The following is a 20,006-nucleotide window of genomic DNA, read 5'->3' as shown; positions in this document are numbered from 1 at the left end:
TGTAAATTTATCTAGTTGAACACAACGAAGTATGAAATTGAGTATTGAGCAATAGATCTTTTTTTTTTCTTTTTGATTAGAATTAATGATTTTATGAAGTGTTTCGAAGCCACGACGTTTTTTATACAGCAGTTCTCTCGAAACAGCATAATTGTCGATTAATATATAAGTTCTTCAACATATATTAAAACGAAAATATTAACGAGTATTTTCGTCTACGCGAATTTATGCTTACGACAGATCACGCGCAGCAAAGCACGTGATAGTAACATCGAGATGCATAGAAATATTGCACTTTCCGTGAAAAATATTCATCAGAAATGCATTGTATGTCTTCGCTATACTATTGTCGAAAAATCGTTAACTTCTCGACGTTTTTTTTTTTTTTTTTACTCGTCGTTTAGTTAAAATGAGTTTTCTTTTTTTTTTCCGAACAAAAGAGAAATAAAGGGTATCGTCTTTCTATATGCATGGAATATAGATACATCTGTGCTAACTACTAAGAATAACTTTATGTCGATTCTTTTGTATATAAATACCACGTTTTCTTATTTTTTAATTCATCGGTCAATATGGCGAGTGGATGTAAAATGTCTTCGCGGAATCACTTTTTTGGATCATTTAAAAAATTTACTTGTCTTTTACAACAGATCGATGCACGCGATTAATTAAAAATATGCATCAAACATACAATCGTTCGCACAAAGCGTAAAATTATTATAAAACTCTCTCTTTTGTTCTCTCTCCGTTATTCTCATAATGACAAAGTATAAAAAAAAAAAAAAAAAAAAAAAAACAACAATCAAACTTTTCTGCATTCTTCAATCAATTAATTTATATTAATTAATATAGATTTGCTACTATCGATTAATTAATATAATTTAATTAACATTTTAATTACAATTATGTAAAGTAATCGATGCTAAAAGTTGAATGTCGGATGATGATTGAAAATAATTAGAAAAAGATGCATTAATCATCACAAAAATGAACTCACTTATTCTTTTTTGCCAATTATTAAACTTCTATGTTTAAATGGAAGTGAGAACATTCATTTTATGATGTCATAAAAACATAACAAGCATGAATATGAACGTTCATCGACGAAAGGAATGATTTCTTAGTTATCAAATCGCACATTATTCCGTTATTTACGTCGATTTTAGTACGATTATATAAGATACAATACATATTCGTTTTCGAAATAATAATTCCTATAAAAAAATGCGATTCGATTTTAAGAAATAGAGTATTTTATCAGTGACTTGTGTTTTAATTGTATATGATGATCATTTTACGATTGTACGTATATAAATTTATATCGAGGTATAAAATTACAATCTGTAAATGTTGATCAATGTTTTCTTATTTTTTTTACGTACTTCGCGATTAGGCACGCTAACATTTTTTAAGTATAGTTTAAATATATGATGTTTCTTCGAATGAATTAATTATAAAATTCGACGAATTTTCAAAAGATATTTTCAAAAGCACGAGAAGAAGAGAAGTTTCAACTTTATTTATTTATTTATTTTTTTTTATTTTAATAAACATGGTCTTTAAAATTGAAACTGTTTATACGAATCTTAGAATTATTCTTCTCGTATACATTGTTTTTGATTACCAAATAAAATTTTGGTTCCTTATCAGAAAGTATATGAACAGTTCTAAAATAGTTCTAAAATTGCTCGTAGTCTCGTATGTAATAAAACTACGAAATTTCATCGAAAAATACAAATGTATATTATTTAATATGATTGCAGATTCAGTGCAATATTAGTTTATTTAACGTAAATACGCTAAACTCCTGCGAGACTTCACCGTAAATTTAAAGTGTTTTATAAATGTGATAACTTCACCACAGCATTGTTTCTTGCAATTTCTTTAACACATACAATTCGTTTTCTAGCTATTTAATCTTTACACACATTGCAATCAAATCATATATAGATTTTGAAATCTAATTATATAAAGTAGATTTATAATAGAATCATAGTTTGATGTCGTTTGCGTTTTTTTTTTTTGTTAAACATTTTGTTACATGATAAAACATTAACAGGACAAATTCATTATCGATTGTACATTTGCGAAGAAACCATCAACTGATTTGAGCATATTCATGCGCTAGAAAAAAAAATATTATAATTATGTATTTATATATTTTCTTAATTATAAATCTTTTTGTTTTTTATAAGATTCTTTTAAGTTTTTCATACAATCGATACTATCCAAAATTTTAAGATGTAAATCATGTTCTTTCATCTTTTGAATGACTATAATTATTATTTGATATTTAATCGTAAAAATACATAATTTACACCATAAATCTTTGATAGTATTAATTCACTTGGCCTGTAGACTATAAATTAACTTAAAGAAAAGTTAACTTAATATATATATATTTACTTTCGTTACTGCCAAACGATAATGAATAATTAACAGAAAAACAGCACGCGGAATATAATATATAGATATAAATAATGGAATTTATTTATAACATTATTATAACAGGTATAGAATGCACTATATATTTTTTATCATGTTATTCTAGTTACTTTTCTTAAATTTATATTATCTGAAACAATAATAAATAAATAATTAAAACTTTTTATACCAAATTTAAAAAATATTTTCAATTTATAATCTATAAATTTCTTATAAATTTCAGGTATGTAATAGATAGATTATGACACTTTTACTTTAATAATAAAATAAAATTTAATATGGTTTTTTTTAGTAATTTTAGTATAGTTACAGTTAGTTTAAAGATGCATATATCTACAGTGTAAGTACAGATTGACGTTATAAAAATTTCTACAGTAAAATAACGAGTATTTCATATAAGATATTTTTTTTCCTATATTTATTTATACTTTTTTTCAATATATTTGAATATTATAGATAATGTTTTAATACATTTGGATTGAACAGAATATCATACCATGTATACATACATTTCAAAATATTTAATTTGCAGAATATATATAATAATTGTGAATTGATATTTTAATATGATCTAATGTAATTTCTTATCAGAACTTATAAAACAAATGAACTAATAACTTTTACTAATTGTTCATATAATATTTTGACATATAATATAATTATTAGCGGAATAATTTAATATGATATAATAAAATATTTTTTTTTTTTATAATAAAACATATTTTTTTCAATATTCTATTCTTTTGATAGTAGATGTGAAATTTATTAAGAAAAAAGATTATAATTGAAAATGATATATAAAATTAATGTAAAGTTATTAGTTCTAAAGTTTAATCAGTTCTTTAACAACATAATTTTTCAACACAGTTTAAATATGCTATTTTATAAGATATTATTTAAATTTTTAGTATAACATATTAAAGGTTTAAAACATTATATTAATGCTTAAGCTATAAGCAAATAACAGTTTGTATTAATGATCTAAAAATAAAGTGTGCGCTTAAATTATTAAGATTCATAACATAGCCCCAAGCCATTTAATCATATGTATGAATCATATTTATAATCTTTTGTAATTTATCCAGTTTCCAATCTATATTTTAAAAACTTTTTTCACATCTCTATCATACTAACAATTGAAGAATATTTCTACTTAAGCAAATTAACGTATATCTATTTTATTTATTTTATTTATAATTTTTTTTTATACTAATTTTGTAAAAATTAAAAAATTAAATTTTATATTAAACTATAATGATATATTATTCAAATAATTATTTTGTTGCCATATAAAAATATTGTTCAAATTCTTTATTTTCCAAAATATTGACACTTTCAAAATCAAGTTGTAATTTTTATTATGTGTAAATCTACAAACTTATTTTTTTCTTTTTTTTTTTACAAAATATCTTTGTCTCATTACTTCAAAAAAATAATAAAATTTCACAATAATTTATATTTAAATTATGTGCTCCTTTCTCTTTATATTATGTTTTTTTTTTTGCAATTGGCAGTAACAAAAGTAATGAGAATAAAATGTAGCACCGATATTTTATACAGAAAAAGATGATAACAAAGTTTTTGTTACACTTGCATCGCATTGCAAAATTTCGAAAAAAAATTCAATAAAGACAATTATAAATTTAAAATTAAAACAAAATTAAAAGAAAACATTTCCAATTACAATATTTACAATAAATATTTAAATGTAATAAGAAGTTTCCCATACTTCAGTTCTATTTATATTAGAAGATTTGTACGCAAATATATCTTTGTAATAATAAAAGACTTTCAAATACGAATAATTTAAAATAAATTCAAACAAAGCATTTGTTAAAATCAAAGCTTCCGTATAAATCAGACGATTATTTCATTTCTGTTTTATTACAATTTGTAGTTACATATATTAAATTTATCTACTAAAAAGTAAAAAATGAAGGTGGTTAATATTTAAATGAAATCATATGTATACCATGAAAAGTGATGCAAGTGTTGATCCAACTGTCATCGGTATATTATGAGTTTCGAATCATTTATAAATATGGAAAAATTTGTTTAATTTCAAAGTAACCACCTTGCCATTTATTAATAGTACTCATATTATCTTTACAGAAGAATGTCGCATATTCACGAAGGAATAGGAGAATAACGGTGAGTCAGAAAACGCAGTATAGAAAGACCTTGTATTCATATATAGAACACTTAAAATACTTTTTTTAACTCTTATGTTATACCTCAATGTAGTTATGGACATCTTCTCCATCATTCTATATCGTGCATTCATTTACTCGCATGTCACGTTATTTATTCGAAGAATATACTGTTTCATTGTCGTTGTTAGGCGTGTGTATCAGCGGAAATTAAATAATGAATAGCGCTGTTTGAATATTTGGGCTGTAAGAGGTCAAAAAGAACCGGCTCACAAAAAGTTAGCTACTTGGTCTCTTTAGTTTCACCTTCTTCTGTGGGGAGCTTGCTTGTAAACGTATATTTACACCGCGTCTCTTCACTTGAGGATTATTCTCCATAAAATTAGTTGGATCTGATGACGATACTGATGCTAATACAAATTATAAAATTATATTTTAAAATTTTTAAAAATCATTATTCAGAAGTATTTAATTTTTTTTATAAAAAATTAAAATAAAATACACAACTAACCTTGTTGCAACCACCTAACTTGCGTTGCTGGTCCATATCCTTTAACATTTCGTGCTGCTATTCTAAATATTATGGCTGGTGTTCGAGTTGTATCAACATAAGCAGCACTAAGGGAACTATTAGACACCGAACACGAATTATTTGTACCACAATAAAATTTTGTGAATGTTAAATTCGAATTCGATGATGTTGTCTTTGGTTCTCCATTATTATTAGACGCAGTATTTGCCATTGCTATATAGGCAGAATATTCCAAAATAGGTCCATCATTTCTGTTAGGTGGTGGTTCCCATGAAATATGAGCACCATCTGCCGTTTTACTAATTTTTATAGCGCTAGGTGCTCCGGGGAATCCCGGAACATATGTTCTGAATGCTGATACCTTAAAATAAAGAAAAAAAATATTATATGATATTAAATGTATATTAATATTCATACTGGCAATTATTTTATTCACCTCACTCCAATCACTTTGTCCACAACTATTCACAGCAGCAATTCTAAGTTTATAAATAGTTCCCTGTTCTAAAGGAACTTTAGTTCTACCTTCAAAAACATCCATAGTTAATGGTTGTGTTATATCTAAAGGATCATCACCTGGTAAATAATAATGTTGTACAGTAAATCTCGATTCTTGTGTTACTCCTACATCATACCATTCTTCTTCTTTTTTTTCTTTTTCAGTCTGTACAACAGTTCAAATATTTTTATATTACAAATAAATATTAAGTATGTATATATATATATATATATATAATATATATATATGTGTATATATATATGTATATATATATATATCATTTTAATGTAAAATATAATATCTTACCTGTTCAGGCTTCATTTTCATTGGTTGTTCTGCCGAACCTAAGGCAGCTGTAGCCAATGTAGTTAATGCTGTGGAATCATCTCCATTTTCCGTTCTTGTGCCATTCATTTGTTCTTGTTTCAGACTTTCTTTTTTAATAGATTCTTCTTTTATTTCCATTTTTACTGTAGTTATTGGTTTTTGAATATCCATTTCCTTTTCAAGAAATGTAATACCACTAATAGATGATGGTGGGATTTCTGATATTTTATCTTGTTTCATTGATTCATCAGTTTGTTCTAACTTTATTTGCATGATAGATGTTGTAATTGGAATATTAGTAGAAGTTGAACAAGAATCTGTAACCATTGGCTCATCATTATCCTCTAATGTTTCCATTGGGGTTCCCTCAGGAAGATCCATTGATTGTTCCACAGCTTCATCTTTGATTTTTTCTATGACTTGATTATCTTCTTGAGAAAATTGTGATAAACTATCTTCAGGTGACAAATGTTCAGAAGCTACTGGTTTTTCAGATTCAGAAGTATATGTATCTACTGCCATTAATTTTATATCATGATTTTCAATTTGTTCATTTTCTTCAGTTTCTGGAAGTTCCATAGCATCTGGCATAGATGCTTCCTCTGATGAAGCTTCTATTGGATCTTGCATATTAGAAATTTCAGCTTTTATTTGTGCCTCTTCAGTTGATACATTATTCATTTCTTGCATGTCACTTTCATTTACTGGTTCCGAATCATTAACAACTTCAATAGGTATTTCATTTTCATCTGGTTGAGTGTCAATAGAAGGTTCTGGATCTATTGGAATATCTTCTGGAACACTTGTGGAAACGGGAAGTTCAGATGCTCCTTCTGACAAAGTATCTGGATCTTTTATGGATGATTCTTCCATATGAACAGCTTCTGTTGTTGCAGTATCTGTATGTTGCTCCATATTTGCAGAATCTGCAACTTGTGATTCTTCTTGATTTTCTAACGCGGGATCTTCGGCTAAATCAATTTTATCGTTGTCTTCATCATCATCAGATAGAAGAAGATCTGCTGGACCATCAACTTGAGGAATTAAAAAGTTACCATCTCTATCAATTTGCATAGATTCACCAGCACCCATTTGAGAAACTAAAGCAGCTGCTGTAGTAGTTTCATCACCATTACAATTATCTTCTATTTTACCATCTCCAGCTCCACCATCATCTGCAGATACCATAAAAGATAAATCACCAGAAGGTTCTTGAACTGGATCTATCAAACCTGCCTCTGCAGCTAATGCAGCCAATGCTGCATCAGTAGTAGCAGGACCATCAGATGTAGATGCTAATGAAGCTGATGGTTGCTTTTGTGATGGAACAAATAACATTTTACTTGTATCTATTGTCTCAGATGCGCTTGAAGTTGTTACTATTGTGCTACTTGTAGGCATGAGAGTAACTGTTTTTGCACCTATTCCTCCAGACATTTGTAATGTCACAGGTTTACCAGATACTGTTACAGTCTCTGGTGTTTTTTGTATTTGTGGCATAGTAACAATCTGACTTTTTCCAGGATTAAAAATAGCTTGTGGACTTCCTTTAGTTGCAATAGTCACTGTTTTTGGAACACCTCCTTGTCCTGGAACTGTGATAGTAATAGGTTTTCCAGTAGTTCCTCCTCCCATTGCTCCAGATGAAACAACAATCATCTTTACTCCTTGTTGATTTGTTACATGATTAGTAGCTGATAATGGTAAAACATTTACAGGTGTCGTAATATTACCCGTTTGTCCACCTCCAGCTTGAGAAGTAGTAACAGCTTGTATAGTTCTTAAATTAGATCCTGTTGTAACTACTATAATTTGATTACGACCAACTAGTCCACCATTACCACCAGGTTTAGTAATCATTATTGTTTGTTTACCGCTAATATTTTGTCCTTTACTCATTGCAACGATATTAGATGTTTTCATAGTTGTGAGAATTTTGGATCCTTGTACAGTGTTAGGATTTACTAATCTCAATATTTTCGCTCCCTGATTAAGTGGTTTTGCACCTGTTGCTTGAACAGTTTTTCCTGGTATGAGACTTACTTTAGGCACAGTTGCTACCATTGCCTGTGCTGTTTTAAGAAGATGTACAATCTGTGGTTGACCAGATATATTTTGACCTGGTTTCTGTAAGATAATTTGTTTACTTTGTTGTGGTGAAGCTGTTCTCAATACTGTTGCTCCGGGTGCAGCGAAACGTATTTGTTGACCAGGTTGAACATTCTTCATTCTAATTGTATTAGCCGTAGTTTGTGGAAGGATTGGTACATTATTCATACTTATTTTTGGAGTAGCAGCAGCAGCTGCTGCTAAAGCAGCAATTCCTGACATAGCAGCTGGTGTTTGGCCTGCCACTGTAGTATTAGAAGTTGGAGTTTGTTCAGTAGCAGTGGTTGTTGTTGGTGTTGTTGTAACTAAAGGAGAACGAATTCTAATAAGATTTCCGGCAACTCTTGGTGTCATTGGACTCGATGGTTTTGTTACGCTTTGTGATGGTACTGGTTTTTGAATGGGACTTTGTACAGTTGATTGAACTCGAACTGGAGTCTGTGGAGGTACGGACGGTCTAACCGAAGTTGGAGTTTGTGGAAGCTCAGGAACAGAAGTGACAGGCGAAGATGTAGCAGAATCAGTTGCAAGAGTGACCATTGCTGATGTCGTGGTAGGTGTTGCAGTGCTTGCTGGAGTACTAACTGTAGGAAACGTTCCAGTTGTTGTTGAAGGTTTACATTTCTGTATTTGTAATATATAGTACTGTGCAGATGGTACAGGTGTCCATTGAATTTCCAATGCTTGTAAACTGGCCCTAACTAAGTTCAATTTGGATGGTGCAGATGGTTTACCGACTTCGAGATACCATAAATCTTTACAACAAACCTAAGAATGAAAAATAAATCATACTTATAAGAAATAAAAACATTTTCAAGTTAAAAATAAATTATAAGGACTAACCCTAACCTGATTGTTCCAAGCTTTGCGATATCCATCTCGACCAGACCATACATAAAGTTTATTATGCATTCCAATTGCGCAGTGTCCAGCACGAGCGCGAGGAACATTTTCTTCTAGAGTATCAACAGTTAATTGTTCCCATGTCCAAGTTTCTAAAATTATATTGTTAATTTTATTTTTGATATAATTACTTTGATGCAATATAAAATATAAAATGTATAACTTCAATTTACCTATATTTAAACAAGCCAATGTATTTGTGCATTTCCACTCCTTTTCATGTGTTGCAACCTTAACATCATCAACAACAAGTGGCACCCATCCTCCAAAAACATACATTCGATGACCAATTAAAGTAGCAGTATGAAGAGATCTCGGTAATGGAATAGGTCCATGAACTACTGGTTTATGCCATGTCATTGAATCAACATCAAGATACCATAAATCACCCAAACGACATCCACTCATACCACCATAAATTACTAAACAGGTTTTTCCTGTTTTACTATCAGTATAAGATACTCCAGTATGAGACTCTCTAGGTGGTGGTGCATGTCCATGTGTTTGTGGTACATCCCAAACTGTTCCTCCATTAGGAAGTAGTTCCAAGGTATATAGGTCATTTAAATATCTTGGTATATTATTTTTATGATCCTCACTGTCATTAGCCAATCCTCCAAAAAGAAAGACTCTATTACCAATAAGAGTAAAACTATGTCCCAATCTTGGACATGGTGGTGGATCATTTTCTGGAGGCCTGGGTCTCAATTTTTTCCATTCCCATCTAACTGCTTGAAGTTCGTAAAGCTCATCTGAGTACTTTCCATACTCAACCATACCACCAAAGACTAAAATACGACTTCCATCAACAACAAAACCATATGCAGCACAGCCAGGTGGAATATCACCTTTTGTCGATGGTACAAACCATTGATTAGTTGCTGTAAAAAATAAAGTAAATAAATTAAAAGTAATTCATTGTAAAATACAATCTTCTAAAATACAATTGAAAAAAGCTTTTTTATGATAATATAATGAATAGAGAAATTTTTAATTATTATTAATATAAAAAAGATAAAAGAAATAAAAAAGAATATAAAAAGAAATAAAAAATATAAAAATTCATATAATTTTTATTAATTAACAGAAATTTTAAATTATTTTATAAAATAATAAAAGATAATAAATAAAATATTAAATTTTTATCTATTGTTTACATTAATAAATTAAATTATAATGATCTTATATTTATATTTATAATTTTATTATATTTGAATATATTATATTATATTTATTATTTTTTTGTGATAAATATATGTATTTTAAGTAATATCATTAATAAAACATTTCAAATACGACTAGAAAATATTTCTTAAGTACGCATGCGTATAATTGTTGGCAACTTAGTTAAAAGAAATTCTATACACATTCATGACATGTAAAGATGTGAAAACCTAAAATGAAAGAGTGGGAGAAGAAATAGGAACGGAAAGAAAAAAGAGAAGGAAGGTTGAAGCGTGAACGTGGAATGACGGGAAATGCGGCGCGTTGCAAATCGTGGTGGGGTATATAAGATAGCAATGGCCGCTCCCGTGCGTATAAACATGAAAAATGACAGATCGCATTAATTCTATACATGAAATTAGTCAAATGTTTAATAAACAAGATTTAAAAAGACATATATAATAAAGGTACATTTAACATATATGAAATATATGATAATAAATCATCAGACATAATTAAAATTCATAGTTTTCACGGTGATCCGGCCGGTGATCGTTTTGTCAATGTATGCCGCCATCTTGGATCGCGGGAATCATCAAGAACGGCGCGAAAGACGCACAGCAAGAAAGCAACTTACTCGTGTTATAGACATGAAGCTCATCAACAATGCCCTCATTTCCACCGCCGAAAACGACCATAAGGTCCTTAAGAGCAACTGCCCTATGTCCATGTCTGGGTCTTGGCTGAGGTCCGGACGGATTTGTGATTCGCTTCCACTTTAACATGGGTGCCGCCATGATGACCATCGATCACATCATTTTTTCATACCGCGCAGCTATGCACCCACCGTGTTACCCCTAGAGTAGTACAACGCCCGATGATTTCGAAGATAGTGTGCCCTTTTCTTGAAACTTCTATGTCTTCAATGTTTACAATACGACAACTTAAATAACTTCGAAGGTTCACACACCCAACGAAAATTTACTACTTCTTGATATTCTTAGCACTGTCAATATCGTATGTCTTGATTATAACCTACCTTTCACTATTGTTCTTTATTAATTAACTTAACTTAAATAATTCATATAAATATAAAGTTAGGTGAAATTTTTTCGATAAGAATCATGAAAATTCAGCACGATTTAGAAGACGTCTGTAACGTAACACGTATACACAGAACGCACACCGTGTATTTACGTTCACGATGTTTACGGCACTGGTTTTATGCCTTCTAGTGTGCTCACTCAGTATTTATCAATGATCGAACTTATATACATTTTTTTATATTCTATAATTGTTATTGTAAATAAATAATAATTTTAATGTTATATTTCAATTTAAATCTTTATTTTTTATAATTTTTGTAAGAATATTTGTAAAATATAAAAAAATAATAAACAATTTTATTTAAAATTTGAAAATTCTATAAATGGATAAAAAAGCATGTAATAAAAAATATCCCTATAATATATAATTTTCTAGATAATCACAATATGGAATGTAATAAAATAAAATTAGAAATTATAAAAAATATATAATAAAAAGTTACTAGTATTTAATAAAAAATATATATTATATAATTTTATAGTATATATAATATACAAATTTATAAATATTCATATTTTTGATATATTATTACAATTATCTATATTACCAACTGATATTAACTTGGGGATTTTTATAAATACCAATAAATAATATTTTTAAATTAAATTAAATTTAAATTATTTAAAGATTTTTAAATATTGGTATTAAGCTTAAGTTATAATTAGATAGAAAAGATTAGATACAAATAAATTTATTATCCAATAAATTTTTTTTTTAATCAACTATATATCCCTATCTTGTAGTTATTATATATATATATATATATATTTTATATTATTGTTATAATTTATTTCAAAGATAAAATTTATCGATTTTATTTTAACAAAAACTTTACTGTTGATAACTAATGTTTAAAAAATTTTAAGATTTCTTAAAGCTTTGTTAGTGAAAAATTATTAACAAGTTTAGCTCTCGCTAACAGTATATACTAAATTCAAAATTTAAATTTTTCAAAGAGATGGTACTATTAGTTAAATATTTAACGATGTAACAATTGTGTCGCTTTATCTCGCCTCATATAATGTAAATTTAAATTATTTACAACTTAACAAATAAGTTTTAAGCAACATTTTTGTATACCAATGTATTTAACCACTAGAATCGATTCTTTAAATATCCCATAAATATATTAACATCTACATATAAAATAACTAAATATTGCAAATAATATTTCAATGAAGAAATATACGTATTCATTTTACATTTATTTTGATAAATAAAAAAATTGCATAAGATAAAATATATGATAAAATATTAATGTTTAATTTTATTATATATTTTTAAAATATAATTTATATTTATTATATGTTTCAATATGAAATAATAATAATAATAGTATAAAAATGTTGTCTTGTATTAACGAATGAAATAATTTCAAGATTGGAATATATATATATATAGCTTTTGTAATATTTACAATATTTACTGGAATGACATAATATCTTTTACATTTAACATAATGAAAAAATTATAAAACGACATCAATATTATTGATATATTAATACATAAAAATAGCAAAAAATTATCGTAATTGTATAGGACTTATCCTTAAACCCATACATTGCTTTCCAATTAATGCAACTTCACAAACTTTACATATTGTATCTTTAAATTGCGGTAAGTAAGTTGCGCCGCACAACGGACATTTGACTTCTGGTTTTCCTCTATAAATTGGAACATATGTACTTGCACATAATGAAAACGGATTATGTTCATCATATACTAATTGATGTTCATCTATCGGGTTTTTATCACATGCCTAAAAAAAAAATAATATTATATTTTAAGTTATATTTTTTAACAATGTATGCTAAAAAAAAATACATACCTGTAATATCTTTCTAACTTGTTGTGCTAATTCAGGTTTAGGACCTAATTCAAGTAATCTTCTAGCAAATGAAGCAGCAGTTTTATAATTCTTTAATTTGAAAAACATATTTACAGCTATTCTTAAAGTAAGAATTTGATGAACAGGTTGCAAATTGCAATGTGTAAAGTAGGCTGCCATTTCACAAATCCGTTTCTGTTCAGCTAAAGTAGTTTTAGGTAGATTTTTTCTTTCAGTTTCCATTTTCAAACCTAGAATATATTCTCTACAAATCTGAATCAACTGTTGTGCTTCTACAATATCTTGTCTTGTATCAACAACTAATAATGATACACTAAGTAAAATCGCTTGCAATTTTTCTATTGCTTCCGGAAATTTTCCGCCAGTTGTCAAATGATAACATATTTGAAGTCGTTGAACTAAATCTGTAAGATGTAATCCAACTGCAGGAAGACCACTTTTTGGACTTGTATCTTTCCAATTTCTTTGAGGATATCCATACAATGAAGGTATATTTGGTAACGAAGCAAACGATGTTTTAGCACGTACGAAAGTATTCATGAAAAGACTTTGATATGCTTCAAATTCAACTACGCCAATTTGATCATTTAATAATCTAAATGCTGTTTCGAACGATCCAGCTAATATATGATCTACGACTAATTGAGAATTATTCACCCAATGTTGAGTAGGTGATATTCCTTTTGTTGGCGGTGAATAATAGCCATCTTCTACCACAACTGTTGTGGTTTCAAGTTCTGGCGGTAAATCTACTTCTTCGACATCCCATCCTGCAGTATCTTCACTTTCAGGAACGTTTTCATTTTCAACACCTTCTTCATCATCTATTCCTAATTCTTCGTCATTACCCCATCCTTCGGCTGGCTCGGCATTATCATCTTCCGGAGCTAAAGCAGCAGCTACTTGACTCTTTCCACGTGACATCATTGCTCCTTCAAAGAAACCTTTTGATACTGTTAATAATGGCCAGTTATTCTCGGCTTGTTGAATTGGTACTGGAGGTCGAAGATATTCTGCTCCTTTTTCAAGAGCAGAAAGTTCTTCACTCATAGAACTATATTGAATATCGTCTTCTGGAGATGATATACCATGAATTTTTTCCGTTACATAAGCTAAAGAAGCTTGACCAGAATTCTGTAATATAAAAAAATAGAAAATTTATTATAATAAAAAAGACTTAATTCATATTCTTTTTTTTTATAATTTGTTTTTAAATTTTTTTTAATTTGTATTCAAGTTACATGAAAACATACCCGTAATATTTTTGCACGTTCATAAATATCACCAAGTAACAAACTACCCTGATATTGCCCAGATACATCTTTTCTAATTTCTGCAATTTTTATCATTTTACGTAATTTTTCCAAATTACCAGTTATAAGATAAAGGAATGCTAATTTTTCAAAATTTTTAGTTCTTTGATAACACATTTCAACAACTTGATGATTGCCTTGCAATAAGGCTGCTTGAGCTAAACTCTCCCAACAAGATTTTTGATCAAGCGATCTTGCAGCTTCTAGAGCGACTTCGATATTTCCGCATTCGAGTGCAAGACCAAATCTAGTTTTTTCATCTTTAACGAAATGTAAAGCAACTTCGGGATATCCCTTCTGTTGCAAATATGCAATTATGGATTGGCCAACAAGATTTGCATTGCGAACCATGTGCAAAACCTCCTCATACTTTCTATTAATTAAAGCCAATTTAAATTTGTATTCAGTCGGATCTATTCGAAGAATTCTTGGTCTGCATTCTCTGTCTAAACAATAAACTTGATTGCCTTTGACTCGTGTTACATATATCGGGAGATCTAAAGTACGGATAATGCCATGATCACCATTGTTAATTGCATATTTGATATGATTACTAGTAGTATAAATAAATACTCCAGAATCGTCCCATGCTCCAGATTTTACTCTAGTATTTTCATGTACAGAACACAAGGATTCTAATCGTCGATTACAAATATTAACAGTATGTTTTGCAAGTAAAGCAACATGAGACATATCGCTAGACCAAACGACGTATCGACATTTAGAAATTTTTACTTCAGCTAATGTTCTTTTTTGCTGAACATCAAAGAGTGTTACTTGATCAGCATCGCGTAAAAGAAGCATTCCAGTGCCAGCATAAAATATTTCGTCACAGTTTGGAATTTGCACTTTTTTTGTAACTTCATTTTTTAAATTTTTGATAACCAACTGTAACAAATAATTTAAATATTATTTTTTAATTATTTTTGTTATTGTAAAGTAATTAATATTTCTCTTTAAGTACATACTGAATATGCTCTATCTAACACAGCAAAACGATTTCTTGCAACCCAGATAGCTGTGACACCTGAAGCCCGCTTTGTATCAGCATCAGTATTTGAATCACCTTCACGTGGTATTATGTAGAGATCATAAGTGCTATTTTCGACATTATTAGGTGATCTTGTACAGATTAAAACAGCATTTTCAGCTTGATTATATGACATACTATAAGGAGGTGTCTTTCCACCTCCGCGTATTTGCATAACAGATGTATCTTTTGAAGTAGTAAAATCTAGTTTTCTAAGAAAACGTTCTTTTACATAATAAAGAAGATTTCCATATACGGCATATGCAGGTCGTTCTCTTTCTAGTTTGAAAATAATCATTCCAGAATCATGACCAGCAGCAAAAAGATTTAAAGTAGGATGTGCAGCAAGAACCCAAAATCTTTCATGTTCTCTTCTAAATGTATGCAAGCAAGTACGTTTAGACATATCCCAAACACGAATACTTTTATCTTCTGAATTTGAAAGAATTAAGTCTTGTCTAGGATGGAATAAAACACAAGAAACATTGTTGTAATGTCCACGGCAAGTATCAACTTCCCAAGCTTTAGCATCATTCATTCGCCACATTTTAATTTGACGATCATCAGCTCCAGAAACAATCAATGGTAATGTTGGATGAAAACATGCCCAATTAACACCTCTATCATGACCCTCCAAAACATGTTTTACAACAGCATCAGCTTGACCAAATAGATCTGTGGTACCAGGATTTTTTAAATGATCTTCTAATCCTCCTGGTCCAGGAGCTACATTTTTCTTTCTTAAGCCAGAAATGTCCCATACTCTAACTGTTTGATCTAAAGAAGCTGATACGATAATATCTTCAGTAAGATGAAATTGTGCACACATTACATAATGATTATGTCCAGTTAAGACACAAATACAAGTGCGACTTTGCCAGTTCCAAATACGAATAGTTTGATCATCAGATGCACTTAAAATCCATGGATATTCTTGATGAAATACAGTTGTTCTAATATAATCTAAATGACCTAATAAGGTAAAAATACATCTTCTCTGTTTGTAATTCCATACTTTAATCTTATAATCATCTCCACCAGATACAAATAATGGTTGTTGATTGTGGAAACATATTCCACGAACTGGTCCATCATGTTCATCAAATTTATCTAATAAAGTACACATACGATAATCCCATAACTGAATGACTCCATTGTGCAAACTATAACATAACACATAAATATATTTAAAAATTAAAATTTAATAATTTAAAAATAATTTATAAAAGCTATCTATCATTTAAATATTACAAAAAATGTTTATATATATATATACACATTTTTGTTAAATAATAATAATTGTTATTGTTATTAAATAATAATAATTATATAATAATTATTATATTATATTAAAAATAACATTTTTTAATATTTTATTAATTAAAATTAATATTTTATTATATTAAAAATCATAGATATTTTCATTTTTTTGTCATTATTTAATAACTTAAATTAAAAACATTTCATAATACATACAATACTGCGAATAAGAAGTTATTTTAATAACTTAAAAAATATTATAAGAAACATATATATATTATTTACCTTGCAAGAACCCACGGACGTTTTGGATGAAAAGATAATCCTTTTACACGAGCAGATTTTGTTTCAAATTTTGTCAACATTTTTTTTTTTTATTAAATATTCAATAAAATATATTTAAAAAATCATTCCTTGTTTTTAACCCTAATAAATTCGACACGAATCAAGACACGTCACTAATCCTGCCATAAAGTATATACATTTATAGATGAAGATTAAAGTATGTTTAATGTATATTTAAATATATAGTATATAGTATTATTCTATCTTCTTTAATTTTGTTTAATTCAATTTTTTTTTTTAATTTTATATATAATTATATCTTTTTTTTTATTTAAATTAATTAATGAACTTTTGAATAAATTTATACTTTACTTAAATGTAATTTATATTAATGTATATAAATTTAAATTATTATATTAAGATACAATAATATTAAAGTAAAATAATAAAACAAAGTAAATACATTTATACAAATTTGTAAGTTAAAGAAAACTTACAAATGTCATTTTTAGATTGGTTGAATTATTCTTAATTATGACATGCGCATGTTCATTTCTGCAAAATATTTGTTTTATCGTCTGTTACTATTAATCTAAAAGAATCCGAATAACTTTGTTTATGTATTTTAATTATTGAATATTTAATAAAATGATGATGTTAAAAATATTATAAAATATAAGTCATAGAAATTTAATATTTTCTATTTTAATAATCGTTTATCTTAAGTTTTCAAGTGAATGCTTATACTCGCTTATATCGAGAAGCTTGTAATCGGTACGTTTTTATAAAATAATGCGAAAAAATAATAATGTTATTTTCTCTTGTTTGTTAAGTTTGTTTATTTTACTTTATATGTTTATTTACGTAAAGTGTAATAAAACACCTTCAAATGAAGAATTGAAAGCTCAAAAGTTTCCATTATGCGCTGCTTGTAAAATTTTAATAAATAGTTTTAAAAAGGTGAGTTATCTTGAATTAAAAAAAATAAATAGGAAATTAAAATTTTTTATATTAGTATATAAATTTAATGTTTATGTGTATTAAATAGAAACATAATGCACATAAAAATGAATTTATCATAACAGTTAATATAATTTTAAGTTATTCATTTAAGTTTTTAAATAACATTATTTAATTTTATTTTATTTTTTATTATATAGGGTATAGAAAGGACAAGTCGTGAAAAATTTGATGGTGGTGATAGTGCTTGGGAAGAAAATAAATTAGGTTCATATTCAAAAAGTGAAACTAGATTAATAGAAATACAAGAACATTTATGTAAAGAAGTAGAACGTGGTGAAACTCAATGTCATGTTTTAGCTGAAGAATTAGAGAGTAAAATTGAAGATTGGTGGTTTAATCATCAACAAATTTATCCAGATATTTATGATTATATTTGTATTCAACAGACAAAACGTTGTTGTCCAAAAGATCATTTTGGTCCACAATGTACACCGTGTCCAGGTTTTCCAGATAGAATTTGTAACAATAATGGTAAATGTAAAGGAGCAGGTACTAGGAAAGGAAATGGTGGATGTTTCTGTGATAAGGGCTATGAAGGAGATAATTGTTCTAAATGTGCAAATGGATTTTATGAATCTTACAAAGATGAAAATAAATTACTTTGTTCTCATTGTCATGCTGCTTGTGATGGATCTTGCAAAGGACCAGGACCAAAAAATTGTGAAAAATGTACAAAAGGATGGTATATATTAGATGGACAAGGTTGTTTTGATATTGATGAATGCATAAAAAATAATGAATATTGTTCTAAAAATCAATTTTGTATTAATAAGGAAGGAGGATATACATGTTTAAGTAAGTTATGAAAAATATATAGAAGTATTCAAATAAATTGATTAATTTTTTTTCTTTAATTTAGATTGTGATAAAAGCTGCAATGGTTGTACAGGTGATGGACCAGATATGTGTATAAAATGTGCAGAAGGATACCATAAAAAAGATAATTTATGTATTAGTAAGTATTGACATTAGTAAGTATGATTTATATAATCATAAAATAGATTAATTATTTTTTTAATAAATTATTTAATAATTATATTTATAATATTTATAAGTTTTTATAATATATTGTGATAATAAAAAATTATTTATGTTATAGATTCTGATCTGTTGGGCCGAAAACAACAAGAAAATATTGCACGATATGCAACATATTTTGGACTTTGTATAGCTACATATATTATTTTTCAACGGAATATTTATATAGCAAGTATAATTGGCTTATTAGTTGGTATATACATATCAGCATCAGAATATATAATAGCTCATAGTAATATACAAGATACAACTGCGAATATGGACATTTTAGGAGCAATGTAAAAGATAAAGATTTTTCTTTAATAAATCGATTTAATTATCAAAAAGTATATAAAAAATGAATTTTTATTTATTAGAAATTGATATTTATATTTATGAATTAAACTTTATATAATATATATAATAAGATTCATTATAACGATTTTTTTTATACTATAGTTCAATACTTTTAATTCATATTAATAACAATTATCTTAAAATTATTTAATATGCAAAACAATAGATATTCCACGTCGATATTTTTATCGCTGGCGATATTTCTTCAGAATACTTGTATTACACAATTACATATAAATTATGTAATTGTATATAATAATTTATATTTCATTCTTTTAGATATATTATTAAGATTAATGTTATAATAATAATAATCCGAAAAAATAAAATATATTAAAAAAATGTGATTTAAAATATATTTATAAAATGAAAGAAGTAAATATTTGTCGTATTTTAAATTTTTATTTAAATAAATTTATTTGTAATAAGAAAATTTTTTAATTTTTTTATTCATTTAAATATTTCATTTTTTTTATTTATCAATATTGTTTTTTATCATTCTTAATATAATTTTAAATTATTTTTGTCATTTAATTATATTATATTATATATATGTGTATGTATATATTTTTTCAATAATGATTCAAGTATCATTAGTGATTTTCTTGTACATGTGAGGATAAGCAAATTTACGTT

At 27.5% G+C, this 20,006-nt stretch overlaps 3 protein-coding genes and 1 long non-coding RNA gene across 7 annotated transcripts; 2 read left to right on the top strand and 2 right to left on the bottom strand.

The window, feature by feature from the left end:
* Nucleotides 1-2,834: 2,834 nt before the first annotated feature.
* On the bottom strand, nucleotides 2,835-11,546 carry Hcf (Host cell factor). 3 transcript variants are annotated; one of them, XM_086915232.1, is made up of 8 exons: nucleotides 11,169-11,306; nucleotides 10,767-11,049; nucleotides 9,139-9,846; nucleotides 8,912-9,057; nucleotides 5,933-8,830; nucleotides 5,564-5,791; nucleotides 5,107-5,488; nucleotides 2,835-5,005 (listed from the first exon to the last, which is right to left on the bottom strand). In XM_086915232.1, the coding sequence occupies exons 2-8, from the start codon at nucleotides 10,933-10,935 to the stop codon at nucleotides 4,875-4,877; spliced, it is 4,662 nt and encodes a 1,553-aa protein (XP_086771358.1). In that variant the 5' UTR covers nucleotides 10,936-11,049; nucleotides 11,169-11,306; the 3' UTR covers nucleotides 2,835-4,874. The 3 variants fall into 3 exon arrangements, with proteins under 3 accessions (XP_086771358.1, XP_086771359.1, XP_003691409.1); XM_086915233.1 differs by having other exon boundaries at nucleotides 10,767-10,986; nucleotides 11,169-11,289; XM_003691361.4 differs by having other exon boundaries at nucleotides 10,767-11,546.
* LOC116413906 (uncharacterized) lies at nucleotides 10,292-11,457 on the top strand. Its single transcript, XR_004224314.2, has 2 exons — nucleotides 10,292-10,596; nucleotides 10,658-11,457. It is a non-coding gene; the product is annotated as an uncharacterized LOC116413906 (long non-coding RNA).
* Nucleotides 11,547-12,608: 1,062 nt separating the features above from the next.
* Nucleotides 12,609-17,157, bottom strand: alphaCOP (coatomer subunit alpha). The gene is made up of 5 exons (XM_003691417.3): nucleotides 16,974-17,157; nucleotides 15,367-16,591; nucleotides 14,339-15,286; nucleotides 13,065-14,219; nucleotides 12,609-12,995 (listed from the first exon to the last, which is right to left on the bottom strand). The coding sequence occupies exons 1-5, from the start codon at nucleotides 17,051-17,053 to the stop codon at nucleotides 12,759-12,761; spliced, it is 3,645 nt and encodes a 1,214-aa protein (XP_003691465.2). The 5' UTR covers nucleotides 17,054-17,157; the 3' UTR covers nucleotides 12,609-12,758.
* Nucleotides 17,158-17,444: 287 nt separating this feature from the next.
* Creld (Cysteine rich with EGF like domains) lies at nucleotides 17,445-19,376 on the top strand. Of its 2 annotated transcripts, XM_086915230.1 has the most exons (5): nucleotides 17,445-17,747; nucleotides 17,869-17,933; nucleotides 18,134-18,791; nucleotides 18,856-18,951; nucleotides 19,096-19,376. In XM_086915230.1, the coding sequence occupies exons 1-5, from the start codon at nucleotides 17,711-17,713 to the stop codon at nucleotides 19,314-19,316; spliced, it is 1,077 nt and encodes a 358-aa protein (XP_086771356.1). In that variant the 5' UTR covers nucleotides 17,445-17,710; the 3' UTR covers nucleotides 19,317-19,376. The 2 variants fall into 2 exon arrangements, with proteins under 2 accessions (XP_086771356.1, XP_012338767.1); XM_012483313.3 differs by having other exon boundaries at nucleotides 17,650-17,933.
* The last annotated feature ends 630 nt before the right edge of the window (nucleotides 19,377-20,006 follow it).

Source organism: Apis florea, unplaced genomic scaffold, assembly GCF_048593485.1.
Source record: "Apis florea isolate Af1SG1 unplaced genomic scaffold, ASM4859348v1 contig_3772_pilon, whole genome shotgun sequence".
Classification (NCBI taxonomy): domain Eukaryota; kingdom Metazoa; phylum Arthropoda; class Insecta; order Hymenoptera; family Apidae; genus Apis; species Apis florea.
This window is presented reverse-complemented; position numbering and strand designations above follow the sequence as displayed.

Bases quoted from the DNA above. Each gene is read 5' to 3' on its own strand.
- Hcf (XM_003691361.4), bottom strand. From the start codon at position 10,935: ATGGTCATCATGGCGGCACCCATGTTAAAGTGGAAGCGAATCACAAAT. The intron at 8,831-8,911 runs GTTAGGGTTAGT...TTTCATTCTTAG, and splicing joins GCAAAGCTTGGAACAATCAG to GTTTGTTGTAAAGATTTATG. The intron at 5,006-5,106 runs GTTAGTTGTGTA...AATTTGTATTAG, and splicing joins AGTTAGGTGGTTGCAACAAG to CATCAGTATCGTCATCAGAT.
- alphaCOP (XM_003691417.3), bottom strand. From the start codon at position 17,053: ATGTTGACAAAATTTGAAACAAAATCTGCTCGTGTAAAAGGATTATCT. The intron at 15,287-15,366 runs GTATGTACTTAA...TATTTGTTACAG, and splicing joins TGTTAGATAGAGCATATTCA to TTGGTTATCAAAAATTTAAA. The intron at 14,220-14,338 runs GTATGTTTTCAT...TTTATATTACAG, and splicing joins AACGTGCAAAAATATTACGG to AATTCTGGTCAAGCTTCTTT.
- Creld (XM_012483313.3), top strand. From the start codon at position 17,766: ATGCGAAAAAATAATAATGTTATTTTCTCTTGTTTGTTAAGTTTGTTT. The intron at 18,792-18,855 runs GTAAGTTATGAA...TCTTTAATTTAG, and splicing joins AGGAGGATATACATGTTTAA to ATTGTGATAAAAGCTGCAAT. The intron at 18,952-19,095 runs GTAAGTATTGAC...TTTATGTTATAG, and splicing joins AAAAGATAATTTATGTATTA to ATTCTGATCTGTTGGGCCGA.